The sequence below is a fragment of the Apis laboriosa genome, unplaced genomic scaffold (assembly GCF_014066325.1).
Source record: "Apis laboriosa isolate Shangri-la unplaced genomic scaffold, ASM1406632v1 scaffold105_cov147, whole genome shotgun sequence".
Classification (NCBI taxonomy): Eukaryota; Metazoa; Arthropoda; class Insecta; order Hymenoptera; family Apidae; genus Apis; species Apis laboriosa.
In genome coordinates this window covers 1,664,089-1,680,414 of record NW_025220714.1, presented here as the reverse complement: position 1 = coordinate 1,680,414, position 16,326 = coordinate 1,664,089, and the positions used below count along the sequence as shown (strand labels likewise).

Genomic DNA, 16,326 nt, shown 5'->3' with positions numbered 1-16,326 from the left:
CACATGTACATACATATATATACACGCGTACACCCGTTTGAAGTAGCACGTAACCTCTATCAATTGATCGCGCTACACATCGGTACACACCTCGGCCAGAAAGTGTTTCGATAATCCCCGTACGAAAAATCTTCCTGCTCGCCGTGAAAGCACGCCGATACTCGGTCGTCGAATCGCGTATCCGTTTCCTCTCCACCGACTCTTCCAACTCGACCACCCACGTTTGTTCTCGATCACGTCCACTCCCGTGTCCCACCCACACTTTTCCCTTTGACATCGATTTTGTATCGGACAGGTAATTACACGTTTCGAGTTATCTATGCGAATCCATCTACGGGACGTGCCCCGAATTATTATTATACAACGCCGCTGCTTCGTTTATATCCTCCTCTTTCCCCTCTTTGCTCTTCTTCTTCTTTCCTTTCTCCTCCGAATCGCGATCCCTTCTCCCTTCCTTCTTCCACGAAATCTATAATATCCACCTCAGAAGAAAACCTCTTTCCGAAGGAGAAAATATACCGAATAATTTCGAGATTGTCCTCTAGTAGCGTATCCATGCAACGAGACGTAGTTACTTTGTCTATATATATGTATATATATATACATATATATATAGTATATATATACGTATATGGTTATACAAGCTGATATGTTTTCGCGAACAAAAGAATGGAGGGGTTTAATGGGAGTGGGGAGGAGACGAGCGAGCAGACCAGTAGGGAATCGAACGAAAATCTGGGAGGGGAGGGGATTTAGGCGCCATCGATGCGGTGAATCGCGAGAAAAGGATGAGTTTATTTTCGCAAAGCCGCGATATAACCTTCCAAAGCAACTCTGGGTGTATCTCTCTCTTTCTCTCTGGAGCATTAAAGGAAGGATTCGACTTGGATGTTTATCGGGTCGTGGATTCGATTCTTTGCTTCCTTGGCCCGTATCGGTTATTCTGGATTGCGACCGGCCGTGAACGAAATAACAAGGAGACGCGATATTTCTTCCCACTCGATTCGACTTTTTACACCGAAACTCGTTCCTGTCTGTTGTATTAGTTACATAATATATGTCGTTGCAATATCGCGAAAATATCCATCCAAAGATTTTTTGATTCGAGAATAAATTTGTCGTTGTTTGTTTCTCTTTTCGAGGCAGTCATTATCCATCGATGAACCGAGTTACGTTCGTCAAAACGTTCGTTTGAAGTTTCGTCAAAAATTGGGGGAAAAAAAAAAAATTACGAGAGATGCGAAATTATTTCGAATCCTGACATTTCGGTTTTTCGACATAACGCATTTTCTGACAGGTGTGTCGTATGCGCGCACGCATAAACTGAACGCGTGGGTGGATAAAAAATTCGCAATCGTCGAAACGAGGCTGTGGAAAGAGCGCGTTGTCAACAATGGCTATACGTCAATGTCGCGACAGAGGAGCAGCGTCATTGCCAGATTGGTTCATTTGGATCACGGTTCTGATCCAGCTTTGAATCGTCTCTTCCTCCAACCTATATTTTCCAGCTGCAATTTTTAACAAATCCATTCATTTTTATTGTTCGCTCTTCCAATTACTCGAAGCTCAACGCACGGTTTTATTAGCCGTCTATAAATTGGGGACACGGTCGATAATTCTCCAACCGAGTTCGAAATATGGACGGGCGGAAAAAGTGGGGCAAAACCTCGCGTCTATGTGCACCGAGAGATATGCTTCTGATTATAATCCAAACGTGCGATTTCGAGACGAGCAGTTTCGTAACTTTGAGAACTTTTGTTTTTTCTTCGAGATGAGTTATTATATTCTTAGTTTTCTTATTCTTGTATTTTTCGTCTCGTTTTATTAAAGGGAATTTAATAATTAATAATTCCGTTTGTTTGCACAATATTCTACACGTTCTGAAAGTATTGGTGACGATATTACTTTACGATCGTCTTTTCTTACCGACAGTTTACAAAGCCTTGCGGGTCAGTCTTATGTAAGCGCCATCTATATGGAGATGGAGAAAATTGGTAAAGAGAAAAGTTAGGTTACGTTATTTTTCGATACCTTCCATTTCGATGCGATTACTTTTACGTCGTGATATATAGACAAATTATCTCGTTCGAATAATTAAGAGAAGAGCCGAAAGTGGTAATATTCGTCTTTAAGTCCGGGTAATTTAATTTTACAGTATCGTTTCCATAAAATGAAAAACCCGTTTCGGAAACCGCGTAATGGATATTCGAGTATGGGGACTCGAGGTAGGTGTAGCGAAGACGCTATTTTCCAGAGCGAAGGTGGAGATTACGGTTAATGTATTCCCCAGGGTGTACAAGTTCTTCGTCCTCGCCGCAGCCGTCGTCGTCGTCGTCGAGAACAAAGTTATCGTTCGACCAGGCTACCGCCGGACCAGTGTGCCGTAACAATCACCATTGCCATGTTAATGGGTGCAAACTCATAGTGCCGCTTTATACCTAACCTCTACTCGACTTCTTCGTTCGCGCGCAATGCTTCTCATCTCTTTCCAACGATCGATGCCACGTACACACACGCAGTGAAACTAATTCGAATAGAAATTCGATACGGAAAAAAACGGATGACACTTTGAAGAGTGAACATTTTTCCCCGTTTATCCGTCACTCACTTTGACATACAATCGAAAAATATTCTTTGTGCTACAATTTTCGAAAGTGTTGCAAATATATTCGCAAATATATTGAAAAATAATTCGGCACGTACGATCAAGATACGAAAAAGTTGGCAAGTCGTGAGATAAGGCAAGGAGCAAAGGATGCGAGGAGAAGATATTCCATTCGATACATTTCGATGGCGCGGAACGAGTAAGTTGACGAGGGAAACGAGGAAACGAGAACAGAGAAAGGAAGGAGAAGGAAGGTTGTATCTCGTTTTAATTCCTGGCCGCTTGCATATTCACAAGTTTTGCACCGAATGCCAGCCGCCCGTTGTTATGCTAAGACCACGGGGGCGGCCTGGTCGGCTCTTAGCATATTTCGACGATATTTCCGCCAGTGCCGTATCTCCGCCACTTCCGCTGCTACTGTTGCTTACCGGCTCTCACTCCTCCCGAGAGCTTCCTCCGTTTCTCAGTTTCACGCGCATTTGCATTATCAGCTTTAATTACTACTCGTTTTGTTCCGCTTTCAACGGCTCGACCACGGCTTTACCGCTCGAAACGAAATTGTTTTGAAACGTTGGACGTCGATGACGCTAATTCCTCGTTTCGCTCGTTTCAACCATGTTCCCTCCCCTTCCTCTCCATCGAAACTGCTTTAATTCGGTACGGATTTGAATAGCATATATAAAAAAAAAAAATTAACTTTCGTCGTAACGTATTATTTTCTATAAAACTATTTTTTCCTCGTTACTTACACTCGCGGCGGCCATAGCTTTTACATTTTTACAATCTCGCGTGAAATTACCCGAACGAAACGAAAGCTTGTGCTCGCTCAAACAAACGTTGCGTAGGAATAACACGTTCGAGCATCTCGTTGGTTCATTATTTATAAATTTGTACGGTCGTTTCCCGGTGTTTTTAAAAAAAAAAAAAAAGTCAAGGGAAGGATAACACCGTCTGCAGGAAAACGTTTAAGGGAAACAGAGGAGGGATTACCATCGGTAAAGTTTTTATGGGGAAGATTACGCGAAGATATAAAGCATTCAGATGGATGGTTAATGCGTTGGTTGGGACGCAGTCGTACCTGCCTATTTTTCTAAAATATACCGCGTTACCGGTATATTACACGTACACGTTGCTTGGTGGATTTCCTTATAGCAATAATTTTTACGGTATTACACCGGCCTTGCGTGCCAGGCTATGATATTTATATCGATATTAGAATTACTTATCCTCGAGAGATTATTTTATGCGCGGTGTAATTCGAATTATCGTTACGCTTCCCTTTGTTTCGCTCTCACGAGGATTATACAACGAGGAATGATAGTTGAGCGCTCTCGACTAGAAATTGTAACGATCAGTGGACAACAAAGGAAAATACGAGTTCGAGAGAAATGTTATTTAATTTTAATACAATATATACAATACAGAATCGTTCCTTCTTTTTTCCTTTTTTATACGCATTGTAGTAATTCGTTCACGCTCCAACGTTTCAATTGAATTTTAAATTCAATTCGAAACTTGTCTCTTTTCCTCTCTCCCTCACACGCACAGTATCGATACGAAATTTCTCGCAACTCTTGTATCTCTCTCTCTCTCTCTCTCTCTCGCTCTCGCTCTCGCTCTCGCTCTCGCTCTCGCTCTCGCTCTCGCTCTCGCTCTCCCCCCCCCTTTTTTTTATGCATTACACGCGAAAGCATTCCATTGAACTTCGATTTCTTCGAAGTTCCGTAAGTCGAAACTTTACTACTTTCATCATTGCGCTCGCGATAACCGGTCTTTCTCGTCGTTTCTCGTTGTAACAATTATCACTGCACCTTTTTTTAAAAGAAAAGTTTCGTATCGAAGACAGTTCGAGAGGGAAGAGAAGAAGAAAGAAACGGAAAAATCGACGCGAAATTCCCGCGCATTATATATAATACGTATTCCGTATCGGAACAGAGTGGAGATCGGAAGAAATATATTTTTCAAATTTTCGTTTCGCTCGTATCGAGAGGCTTTCTTCTCTTTGGAATAATTTACGTTATCTAGAAATGTCGTAAAGAACGAAGGGGGAGGGGACGAAACGGTTAAATTGAACGAGGGAAACGGGATTAAAAAATATATCCCGCTCGCAACGATCGATCATTCGCCGCGTATTACCGTTTCCCGCGACTGGGTTTCGAGCGTGGAAAGAGAAAAGGAGAGGGGGGAGGATCCATCTTCTCCGTCTTTGGCGTTTGACGTTTTCGAGTCTACGTGCGTCTATATCCGTGTACCGCCGCACGAAAGAGATACGATAAAATTACGACGATACGGATGGAGAATAAAGGTGTCGAATAAAGCATTTCATTTTTATTCCCCGCGTTTATTTATAAGCGGATGGATGGATGGATGGATGGATCCATGGAAACAGAGTTGGAGAATGCGGACGGAAAAAAGAAAGGACGAGGAATGGAAGTAGTAATAAGGAAGGAAGAAAGGGAGGGAACGATTCGTTCCTCGAGTTTTATCGAACTTGATTAACCCTCGAGGTTTATATACACGAGGCGCAATTAACCTTTTGCGCTTGAATGGTGATTCTTAGCCACCATTCGAGGATCGATGCGGCGACAATATTTATTTATGTTCGATTTTTTTTAGAATATCGCTTCGAGAATAGATTCATAAGCTGTTTATATATATAATCTTGTGGAATAATAGTGATATCAAATTATATTTTAATCCGAGTTTGTGGGGATAGAAATATTATTTTCAAAGTTTTGGAAGCGTGGAATATGATAATGAAATTAGTTTCTAATGAAGATGAATTTGATCTTTCGTTATTGAATGACGAAATTATTTCCATTCATTAAGAAATTGATGACGAAGAATAGATGAAAATAGAGACTTAGTAAAGTGAGAAATAAGAATAACAGACGGTGAGAGCACGTTATTGGGATTGTAAGGTTATTGTAAGGTTTGCTCTCAACGAAGTAAGAAAGATGAAAGACATCGTATCATACGCTTTAATATCCGACAAATTTTCTTTCCTTTATACACGTAAAAATACATGAAAGATTAGAATATAAAAGTTTTATAATCATTTTGAGTTAGCTAAGAAATTCACGGATTAAGTTGTCGATTCGAAACGAAAAAAGGCAAAGGGAGCGTAAAGGGTCAATTTCTGTATTTTTTTTTTTTTTGCGTGATAATTTACTTAGCTAAGAAATTCATGGATTAAGTTATCGATTCGAAACGCGAAAAGCGTCAATTTCTGTATTTTTTTTTTTTTGTGTGATAATTTACTTAGCTAAGAAATTTAATTAGCTAAGAAATTCACGGATTAAGTCGATTCGAAACGAAAAAAGACGTCAATTTCTGTATTTTTTTTTTTTTTTTTGCGTGATTATTTACGAAGCATTCGCTGAGATGCTTTTACGGACAAAAATGGCACAATAATAAATTGTTTCAAAATTGTTTCTAGTTTTTTGTTCCCGTTAAAATCACATAAAGCTTTTCAATCAAATTTTATCGTAATTAGTGATATCGAAACTCGATCTCGAAAATCTTCTCTCAATTGATCCATTAAAATTTTTACAAATCGATGGATAAGTTTTCGTTCTTCTGCTTTTTTACTGATTCATAAAGAATTAATCAAACAATATCATGTCACTATTTCCATCACCGCTTTCATTTTCTTTATCGCTAATTCGGATTGAATACAATCAATAAATTGAATAAATCAAAATTAAATTCATCGATTCACTTTCATTTCCATTTTTTCAAAACATTTTTACGAAATTATAATACTTTCTCTGTCGAATCTGAAATTAACGTTGGAGACTTAAAGTATAATATTTATAGTTTAAAAATAATCGACATCTCATTAATTGTTAAATAACGAAATTTAACAATTAAACGAAAATTGTCGCCAGTCACTCGAGTTAATAATTACGTTATTACTAAAATATCGCACAAAACAACGATATAAAGTTTAACATCCGACAAATTTTCTTTTCTTTACACGTAAAGATACACAAAACATCACAGAATAACAAAACGTTGACTCGCGCGTGAAATCATTTTCAGTTAGTTAAGAAATTCACGAAACGAGTTATCGAGTCGAAAAATGCAAAAATGTAAGTTGAAGCAAAGATGGAAAGCTTTCGATTCGAAGCTTTCGTTCCGAGCGAAACGAATGTTTACGAGCTTTTTAACAAAAAAGGTGTTGTTAAAAAAGCTTCCTTCCTTATTTCCTCTCCCTCCTCCTTACATCCGTTCTCGACTCGAATCATCCTCGATTCACACCGATTCGCAATATCGAAGTTCGATCAGCCGTGGAAGAAGAAGAAGAAGAAGAAGAAGCAGAAGAAGGAGGAAGAAGGAAGGGGTTACAAGAGGGGTTTGTGCCCCGTTTGAAACGGGGGACAAAGGAGGTCGACGAAACGAACGAAGAACAAAATTGCGATTAGTCTGCGACCTCCTCTTCCCCTGGCCTAGCAATCCATTAGCGAGCCGTGGAAAAGTCGAATGGTCTTAGGACGCCTCGAGTCCTCTGATTAAAATCGCGAAACTGGCGAGAATGAAAAGGCCACCTTTGCCACGTCCTCCTTCTCCTCCTCGCGAACGCGTGGCTTCGACGGTCCTCCTCTCATTCGCCATACTTCATCCTCCACTATCTTTCCTTTTCTTTCCTTTTCTCGAACACGAAAGAAATTATAGCGTAGCGGTGTGGAAAAAACGTAGCAGTGTCTCTCCCCTCCCCGACGAAAAGAGGTGGGGGAAAGAGGAGCGGGACGGGCAGTGAAGAGGAGGCGCGAGAAATGTACAACCGACGACTACTTTGAGTTTGGGGAGGGGGAAAGAAAGGACGGAGAAAGGACGCGAGTGGTAACCGCACAGAGATGATTAATGGTTTTTTCGCCAGCGCTATCGTTCGGTCGAGCATCGAGTGGAAATAAAGAAAGAAAGAGAGAGAGAGAGAAATAGAGAAAAAAAGAGAGAGAGAGAAATAAATAAAGAAAGAAAGAGAGAGAGAGAAATAAAGAAAGAAAGAAAGAAAGAAAGAAAGATGGGGGCAAAAGCTGAAAATTGTACGAAATTCTGGAACGTCTGGCATGATGCGTATTTTCACGGAATATTCGTCTTATCGTTGGATTCAAAACAGACAAGATTCCGTTTCTCCTTCGAAAATATCATTCCTCTGAATATACTACTATCATTTTTAATCCTGAAAATTTTTCTATAGATAAAGCGAACGTTGCTAAGAATATACGTAAGAGGTGATAAGTAATTTTGATAGAAAAGTAATTTTATAAATTTTTTATCGATTCATAAAGAATAGCATATCGGATAAATGGCCTCCTTTGCTGTCGCTTTTGTTGAAATTTTTCATCACCGTTTTGCATAAATGTGTGAATTTCATTGACATAGCGCTCAATTTCCTCCTTCAAAACGTGGATTTGTCTTAAATAAATATAAATCTTAGACTTGGAAAAAAAAAAAGTGCAACGGTGTTAAATCGCATGATCTGATCGGCCAATTACCAAAACGGGAAATTACACGACCAGGAAATAACTCGTGCAATAATTGAATTATTTCTCGGCCTGTGGCACCATCCACATCTTGCAATTTAGGTATAAAAAATTGGATTATCAAGTTACGATAGCATCAAAGAGTAACACGTTGTGGATGCATTTGTTTCTCAACGATTACTCGTGGATTTTCTGAATCCCAAATTTTGTCCATTAACCAATCCATCAAGATGAAAATGATGATTTCGTTCGAGAAACCTTCATTATTTTTAAAATATTGCTCAACATGAAAATTGCCCGTTATTCTTTCGTGTAGCGCTCCATGAATAATCCTGAATCGTCAGCTGTCACGCTGTCTTTTTTCTTTTTTTCCATTGGCAACACCGCACGAATATCGCAAAATTCAAATCCTGCGTGAATTTTTGGACACTCTTTACATTTTGAGTTTGGATGAAAATCGAGTTCGATTACGTAGCTCCAGCAGCAGTCTATCGGTAAAATGTTCGTGCGACCTTGAGTCCACAGATGCAAACGAAGATCGTTCGTGTTCCTTTTCCGCTTAACTAGATATCGAGCTTCTTCTCTGAACGCTTCTCCGTCCTCTGATCGGTAATTTTAATAAACCGCGGGTGAACGAGTGGAAGCTTTTTTTTGAAAGAGACGGAAGATTGGAGGTAGGATGGGTAAAAGGAAAAGAAAAGGAAAAAGAAAGAAGGCGCGTCCAAAGGAAAAACTCGTCTCAGTGCCACCATCGTGTAGAGAGGCTTGTTTACCGACCGAGCGCCTTTAATGGAATGTCAACCTCCTGCCGTCGAAAATTTTTTTCTCATCCGAAAACGAAAGCCCCCACCTTCGGGCTGCTCGAAGAATAATTATGGAAAATTCTGCCACGAGGAAACGAAATATTTCGCCCGGATGCGTCGTCTGGGCGCGGCTCGTCTTGCGTACCATGGATCGATAAGGTGTCTGAATGAGAGAGAGGGTCGTCACAGGAAATATCGCGATGAAACGTTGTTTACCTTTTCGCGATGATCGATCGAACGACGAAAATCAACAAGCAATTAGGACCCTCGTCAGGATATTTCGTGTCGAGTCGTTGAAATATATTAGCCTGTTCTATAACTTTCTTTCCTAGCGTCACGGTAGCTGTTTTTATATGAAGGCTTGCAGGCTTATCTATTTTATTAACCGTTTAATTTGGCATCGGTCGTCCAAGAGCTGTTTCAAAGTACGTTTTCGTTGGTGACACGGTCTCTTTTAAAATTCTTTTTTCTACACAGTTCAATATCGCGCGTATCATAATTATTACGTATTATTAATCGTATTTTCGTGAATTTTCATCATGTATCGCAAGAATCGCGTCGTTTTTTAATCAACTTTGCCATTTTGATATAAAAAGAAATTTATTAATAGATACGAGGATAATAGATACAAGTAAAGATTAAAATGGAATATAATCAAATATAAATAATATATATTAAATTAAGTTAAATTTTTTAATTGGAAATTAAATGGAATGGTAATGTTATCAAGTAAATAAAATTAAAAATTAAATTAACAAGTAAATAAGTGTACAAAGAAATGATCAAATAATATCATAACAGGATTGCTAATTCAAAATTAATATTGTATATTTTAAAAAAGTGTTTACCTATTATTCGTGATAATGAAATTAAAAGAAAAATTGACCCAATTGAAACGCAAAGGCAATAAAATCCTGTTGCTATAAAAAAAATTGAACCATAAATTCTATCGTACAATCAAATCAAAAAAAAAAAAAATGAATTTGAATATTGTAATGAACCATAAATTCTATCGTACAATCAAATCAAAAAAAAAAAAAAATGAATTTGAGTATTGTAATTGATTGTAAAATAATAAAATAAGCTCTTTAAAAAAAATAGTTAAAATTAAATAAAATTTTTTTAAATTTAATTCTTTGTGCTCGACTCTCAATCGCCATAATGCGACGTTTCACGCGGCAACTCTTTATTTGTGCTAGAATTTCCAGTTATCTCCAATTAATAAGAGACGCGGTATCGATTCGCGAATAAATTCCTCGGCTCTTTATCTCTTTATTAGAAAATAATAGGAAAACTTATACTTTAAAATGAAGATATTATAAAATTCGATCTTAAATTCCTTCAAAATCGTGACAAAAATATTATATATTTCGCAAAATTTAATTTCGCCATAAAAAAAAATAAAATTATCGAGTTAATGATGTTGATGTTAATTTTGAATTATTTTAATACGAGATCGATCGTATTCGTTGAGTTAATGGCAGAGAAAATGAAAATAGAGACAGTGATCAGGTACAAGAAATCGAAAAATTAAATTAATATATAATAAAAGTGATGCCCAAGATTCCAATAATTCGAAATGGAAGAAATTTAATTTCTTTCACTTGTCTTATCCGTAACACGCTCATCAAAATATACTCAAAATCCTCGTTTTTTATTTTCCTCGCAAAATGAACAACGAGTGAATCATTTCCATCTCCATTTCGCGTATTTTAATCTTTGATCCATTAAAATTTCGAATATGATAATCCGTGTCGCGTATATTAAAAAAAAAGTTGCTTACTTTCCTCAACTAAAAATCTCGTCGAGCGCAAAGGCTTAAAAATCAACTGTAAACTTATCCTTTTAAACTTACCCGAAGAATAAAATCAATTTAACAATATTAATTTTATATAATATAAAATTTAATAATATATATAAATAATATATATAATAAAATAATATATATAAAATTTAAATTATTATTAAATTAATTATTATTAATATTAAATTAATATATTTTATATATATATATAATATATATAAAAATATAAAATGAATTAAAAAATTTAATATATCTTCAAGAGAGAGCCGTGTTACATTTATTATAACTATCCACGAGAGGTGGACAAGCTCTCATCGAGTTGTTGCGACGATTAAAAAAATTCAATAAGAGATCGAGAGATAATCAAGGAAGTTGTATACGTGCGAATCGTATATACATATATATATCAAAAGTTTATTTTGTTGGAGAGGCGTCGGGGAAGGAAACGATCAGATTTTTCAGAGCGGGGCGGAACGGCCAATTAAAAAGTTGGGGGTTAGTTAAAGAACGAAGACGACGGCGGTGATGCGGTTGACTCCGCCGAGAGTAAGTTTTGCAGGGAAACGTGGAATTAATTTGGAACGGCTGCCGGCTATGCGGCGGGCTAACACCGCCGTTCCGCCAACGATAATTAATCGTTATGCGCGCAATTCATATCGTTCATTATTCCCGTTTAACGTTTCACGTTTCCACTCGTTTTGTCATCCGATTTGATCTCTTTCTTTCTTTTTTTTTTTCTCCCCTCGCAAAATGAACAAAACAAGGGAATTGTTGTCTTCGTCTGTATTTCTTATACGGATCTTTAATATAATTAAATTTAATTTAATTATATAATTTAAAATTTCGAACGAATTTTATGAAAGTCGAGTGGAAAGGAAGTGCAATTATAAATAAAAAAGGAAAGAGTTTTATTGTGATAAATTGTTTTTAAAATTAGAAATTTTTTGAAAAAAAAAAAAAAAAGAAAAAAGGAAAAATGTATACTCGAAATGTAAAGAAGAGCGTATTGATAGAAATTTAAAATTTAATCAATGGAATTGGTACGGCTATTATTATTATTTGAAATTGTTATATCGCAGTTATATTATTTAATTCGGAAGGAATTAATCTTTCAATATTTTCATTTCGAACAGTATGAATGATTAACTAGATGGAAATTCAATAATTTGTTACGTTGGCTGGGAACGAAGAAGGGATCAATAATGGCGTTTCCCGGTTTATATCGTTAATTTCTCTACTTAATCATTCATAGGTTAATTTAAAATTATATACAAAATAGAACGAACGACAATTGTAATTATGATACAATAAAACGAGGAGGGAATTTGATCGAGTTTCTCTTGATTTCACGCGATTTCTCAAGCTCCTTAATATCCAGGGAGAGATGTATCGAAAATTCTCATTTCGAAAAATTTTTCTTTCGTTCAGAGAATTTTTCGTTCAGATTTAAGGGTAAGTTTTTTTCTTTGATCGGTTGAACCGATTTAATTACATCCAGATCCGCAAATTTTTTGGAAATAATAATTATAATAATTCTTAATAGTGAATCTCGACGAGGATAAAAAAATCGATAACGTATCAAAATTTTTTTGAGATTTCGAATTAAATATTTAACTTATATAATTTCTAAAGTTTTACATCGAACGAATATTTTTGTTCTTCTCCTTTGTACAAAATACAAAGAATGGGAGAGAGAACGAAAAATTTATTGTGAAAACGTAAAGGGAATCGTTGTGACCGTCTGTACTTCGGATCTTTGACAATTTAAAATTTCGAACGAATTTTATGAAAGTCGAGTGGAAAGAAAGTGCAATTATAAATAAAAAAGGAAAGAAAAAAAGTTTTCAATTCGACGTGAAAATCGCATCTTCGAAACGATCGAAAAATCAACGAGTATCGAAGCTTTATTCGACGAGCCAATCGAAACGAATCGATGAAAAATCTCGCTCCCCGTAATTAAGTGTAAGGCACTGGAAAACCCAGCGAAAGGGACAAGATATGGGCGGACACGTTCGCTACTCGTGACAAGAAGTCGAGTGGTTTTCCACGCGCGAGAAAGTAGCGGACATGAAAGAAACAAGGGTCAACGAGTTCGAGTAATTCCGTAAAAAATGAATTAATTTCCTCTCTACTTTTTTCCTTCTTTTTAGATATTTATCGATTCAATCAAATACGCCGCTAATTATCCGAAATTATTATCTTTCTGTTCCGCGATAAATATTCGTGCGAATAATTTTCTCGCGAAACGAGGTAGAGCAGAGAGAGAGAGAGAGAGAGAGAGAGAGAGAGAGCAGCACGCTGGCCAATGACTCAATATCCGGCAACTAAACAAAAAACGATAGTTCTCGCCGGCATAGAAGCTATTCAGCTTCAACTACACCTCTCTGCGCGAAAAACAAAAATCTGCGCTCTTTAAAGCTTGGATTCATTCAACATGCAGATTATACGTATTTTAGAGTCGATCGAACGAACCCATCCACACTTTTCTACGTGCAACGCGGCCGTGTCCCATGTCCTTGCTCGAACAACACCGTTCCATCATGGATAAATGAACGGTCGACCCTAATATTTCATCCTATCCGATGTCGCGCTAAATTTTTTCCCTATCGCTACTATCGCTTACGTATGAATAGCTATCGATAGGATCGATATACGCGAACGAAATTTCATGTTAAAATATTCTCGAATATTCGAAAAGGAAAAAAAAAAGAAAAAAAAAAATATCGAGAGAGTTATGCATATTTTCTTTATCAATATTCGATATATTTTTTTTAAAAACACGAATACAAGTTGTATATTTGGTATATAAATATATAGTTGGAAATTTCGTTGGAAAAGAAAGGATAGAAAAAAAGAAAGGAATACAAGAATAATTCGATAAGTTGGTTCGTATCTTATTGCTTATTGCCGTGCACACGTTTCGCCCATTTCGCGATTCTTTTATTTACTTTTCCCCTTCTCCTCTTTCCTCTCTCTCTCTCTCTCTCTCTCTCTCTCTCTCTCTCTCTCTCTCTCTCTCTCTCTCTCTCCCTCCCTCTCCTTTTTTGCAATATCCACAAAACTCATAGACTTCCAATCTGTTTCAGTAATAACCAGAGTAAACGATCGGACGTGACGTCACTGGATTCGAACGCCGAGAAGCCGGACGCTTTGAAATTGTCAGTTTTACAGATGCGCGCCTCTACTATTCGGAGCATGTAAAACGGACAACAGAAGGCCGGCCGGGGCCACGGCCATTACACGTTAATGTTGGACTTTGTTTGCCTTGAAAATTGATGCTCGCTATATACCTCGGCCCTCACCCTTTCAACCTCGCAACCACCGACTCTTGTTGCTTCCTATCCTATTTTTCTTTCTTTCTTTCTTTCTTTCTTTCTTTTCTTTCTTTTCTTTTCCCTCTCTCCTTTTTTTTCCCCTCCTCCGCTTTTCCCTCGTCGCGTTTTTCACGCGCGCAAAACCGATACAACCGTACGTTTTTATCAAAGATCGTTCCGAATACGTGAAAATTCCCCCCTCTCCCACCTTCGTTTTCTCGTTTCTCGCATTTAACAGATAGAGAGAGAGAGAAAAAAGCAAAACACGTCTCGTTCCAAGATATGAAATTTTTTTAACCAAATTTTCCAAGTTTCGATCGTTGGCGTTCGATCATATTCGAAACAAATTTTTCTCGATTTTCTCGAATCGAAAATCAAAGAAATTCCGCGTCCCTTTTTCGCAAAATCCGAGTTTCTTCCATAACAATAACGTTCGTTCAATTATATCGAATTTTATTACCGATATTTTTACCGATGCACGTTTTTTTCTCTTTTTTTTCTTTCGTTCTTTCTTCCTTCCTCCTTTCTACAATATTTGGACGCGGCCTCGGGGAACGGAAAGGTTCCAACCTTATCTACAACGAGGCTGTTCGCTTTACGTTCGAAGCGATGTATACGATAGAGAGAGACGCTTCACGATTTGGAACTAGAACCCGATAGTCGAGTTTTCGAGTTCTAATGAGACAATTTCGAGTTTGAAATGGATCTTTACGGTTTACAGAATATTCGTTAGCATCGTTCAGTTGAATTTTTCGTTCCTCCACTATTAATATAATTTTGGAAAGGAATGTGACTCTCTGCATTCATCGCAGTCATCGACGAACAATGGACGCGTTCACGCGTAAGGAAGACTTGATATTTTGGAAGATGATTTATGAGGATGGCGTCGAATGGAATATCGAAGGAACTCTCATTAGCGTTCAAAGATTCGACGTCGTCATCAATGGACGTTGTTCGTTCAGCTTACATAGACATAGATATTTAAATTTACTTGTTTTTTTCCTTCTTTATTCTTATGCGTGTTTTTTTTAATTTATATAATTTAATATAAATTTTTGTTAAATATTATTGTTTGTTCAATATTGATTTTTATATATATATAGATATATATTTCTTTCGGACGACGAAATGAATGCTTGGAAAATTATAGGCGACAGGTGGTCAATCGTCGTGCGTTTCAAATCGCGATTCTAATTTTTTTCCCAAAGGGATATAACCGGCGCAATTTTGCATACCTATCTTCAAGTGTTTTACGGGTGGACCGTAAAAGATTTTACGACGGAATTGCGCGATAAGAAATTGCAACGCGTAAATTTGGTTTGTCAGATTTATAGTGTTCCATTAACCGAAGACCAAGAGGTAAAATTCTTGGGAAAATTTGAGCCGCACTAGAGATGGATTAATAAAAAATAATCCAACAAAATGGAACATTTTGCTCGGACAAAATTTTAAATTCTTCGACGTAGGTTACTTAAGAATAGAGATAAAAAATGAGCTACACTAGAGAAGGATAAATACCTATCTCCATAAGTAACGTCGTGTTAAGACAAGAGGTAAAATACTTGGAAAAATTTGAGCCATACTAGAGAAGAGATAAATAAAAATATTCCATTAAAATAAATTTACGAATCATTCAAAAATTTTTTGGCGTGTTCCATTAACTTAAGAGAAGAGACGTAAGTTACAATAACGCGATAATAATTAGAACGAGAATCTCGAACACTTACCGATGGTCGTCAACACGGTGAGAGAGTACAGAAACGCCTTGGCGAAGTTCCACTCGTATTCCGGGATCCGTCGTTCCGTGACGGGATCCGTGGCCGAGCCGCCTGCTTGCGTCCCCCCGTTTTGGGTCGCGATCACGTCCTCCGTGATCCTTTTCACCAATTGATCCTGGAAACGCGCGATTTCCTGGGCGGCCAACCTCGTCCAATTCTCCCGGTAAAGGATATTCAAACTCTCCGTGATTATCCATATATTCTCCACCGTCTTCGCCCTTGCCTCGTGCCCGACCTTCAACCAACGCCCTTCCTTACATTCGTCGTAGAAATGAGGAATAAGGAATGGAAAAGAAAATTCTCTCTCTCTCTCTCTCTCTCGCTTCTCGCCACCTTTCTCTTTTTTTCTCTCGCTTTTCTCCACCTCTCTCGCTTTTCTTCATCTTTTTTTTTCTCTCACTTCTCTCCCTCTTTCTCTCGCTTCTCTCCACCTTTCTCTTTTTTTCTTTCGCTTCTCTTCACCTCTCTCTTTCTCTCGATACTTCTCTCTCCACTTCTCTCTCGTTTCTCTCCACTTCTCTCTCTCAGGAACT

General features: G+C 37.5%; 1 protein-coding gene across 1 annotated transcript in view; it reads right to left on the bottom strand.

Annotated features, from left to right (window-relative positions):
- Positions 1-16,326, bottom strand: part of LOC122720856 (TWiK family of potassium channels protein 18-like) — a 45,925-nt gene that overhangs the window by 28,396 nt on the left and 1,203 nt on the right. Inside the window, exon 2 of the mRNA XM_043947894.1 lies at positions 15,743-16,028. Within this exon, the coding sequence (XP_043803829.1) occupies positions 15,743-16,028 (286 nt within the window). The remainder of the gene's footprint in view (positions 1-15,742; positions 16,029-16,326) is intronic.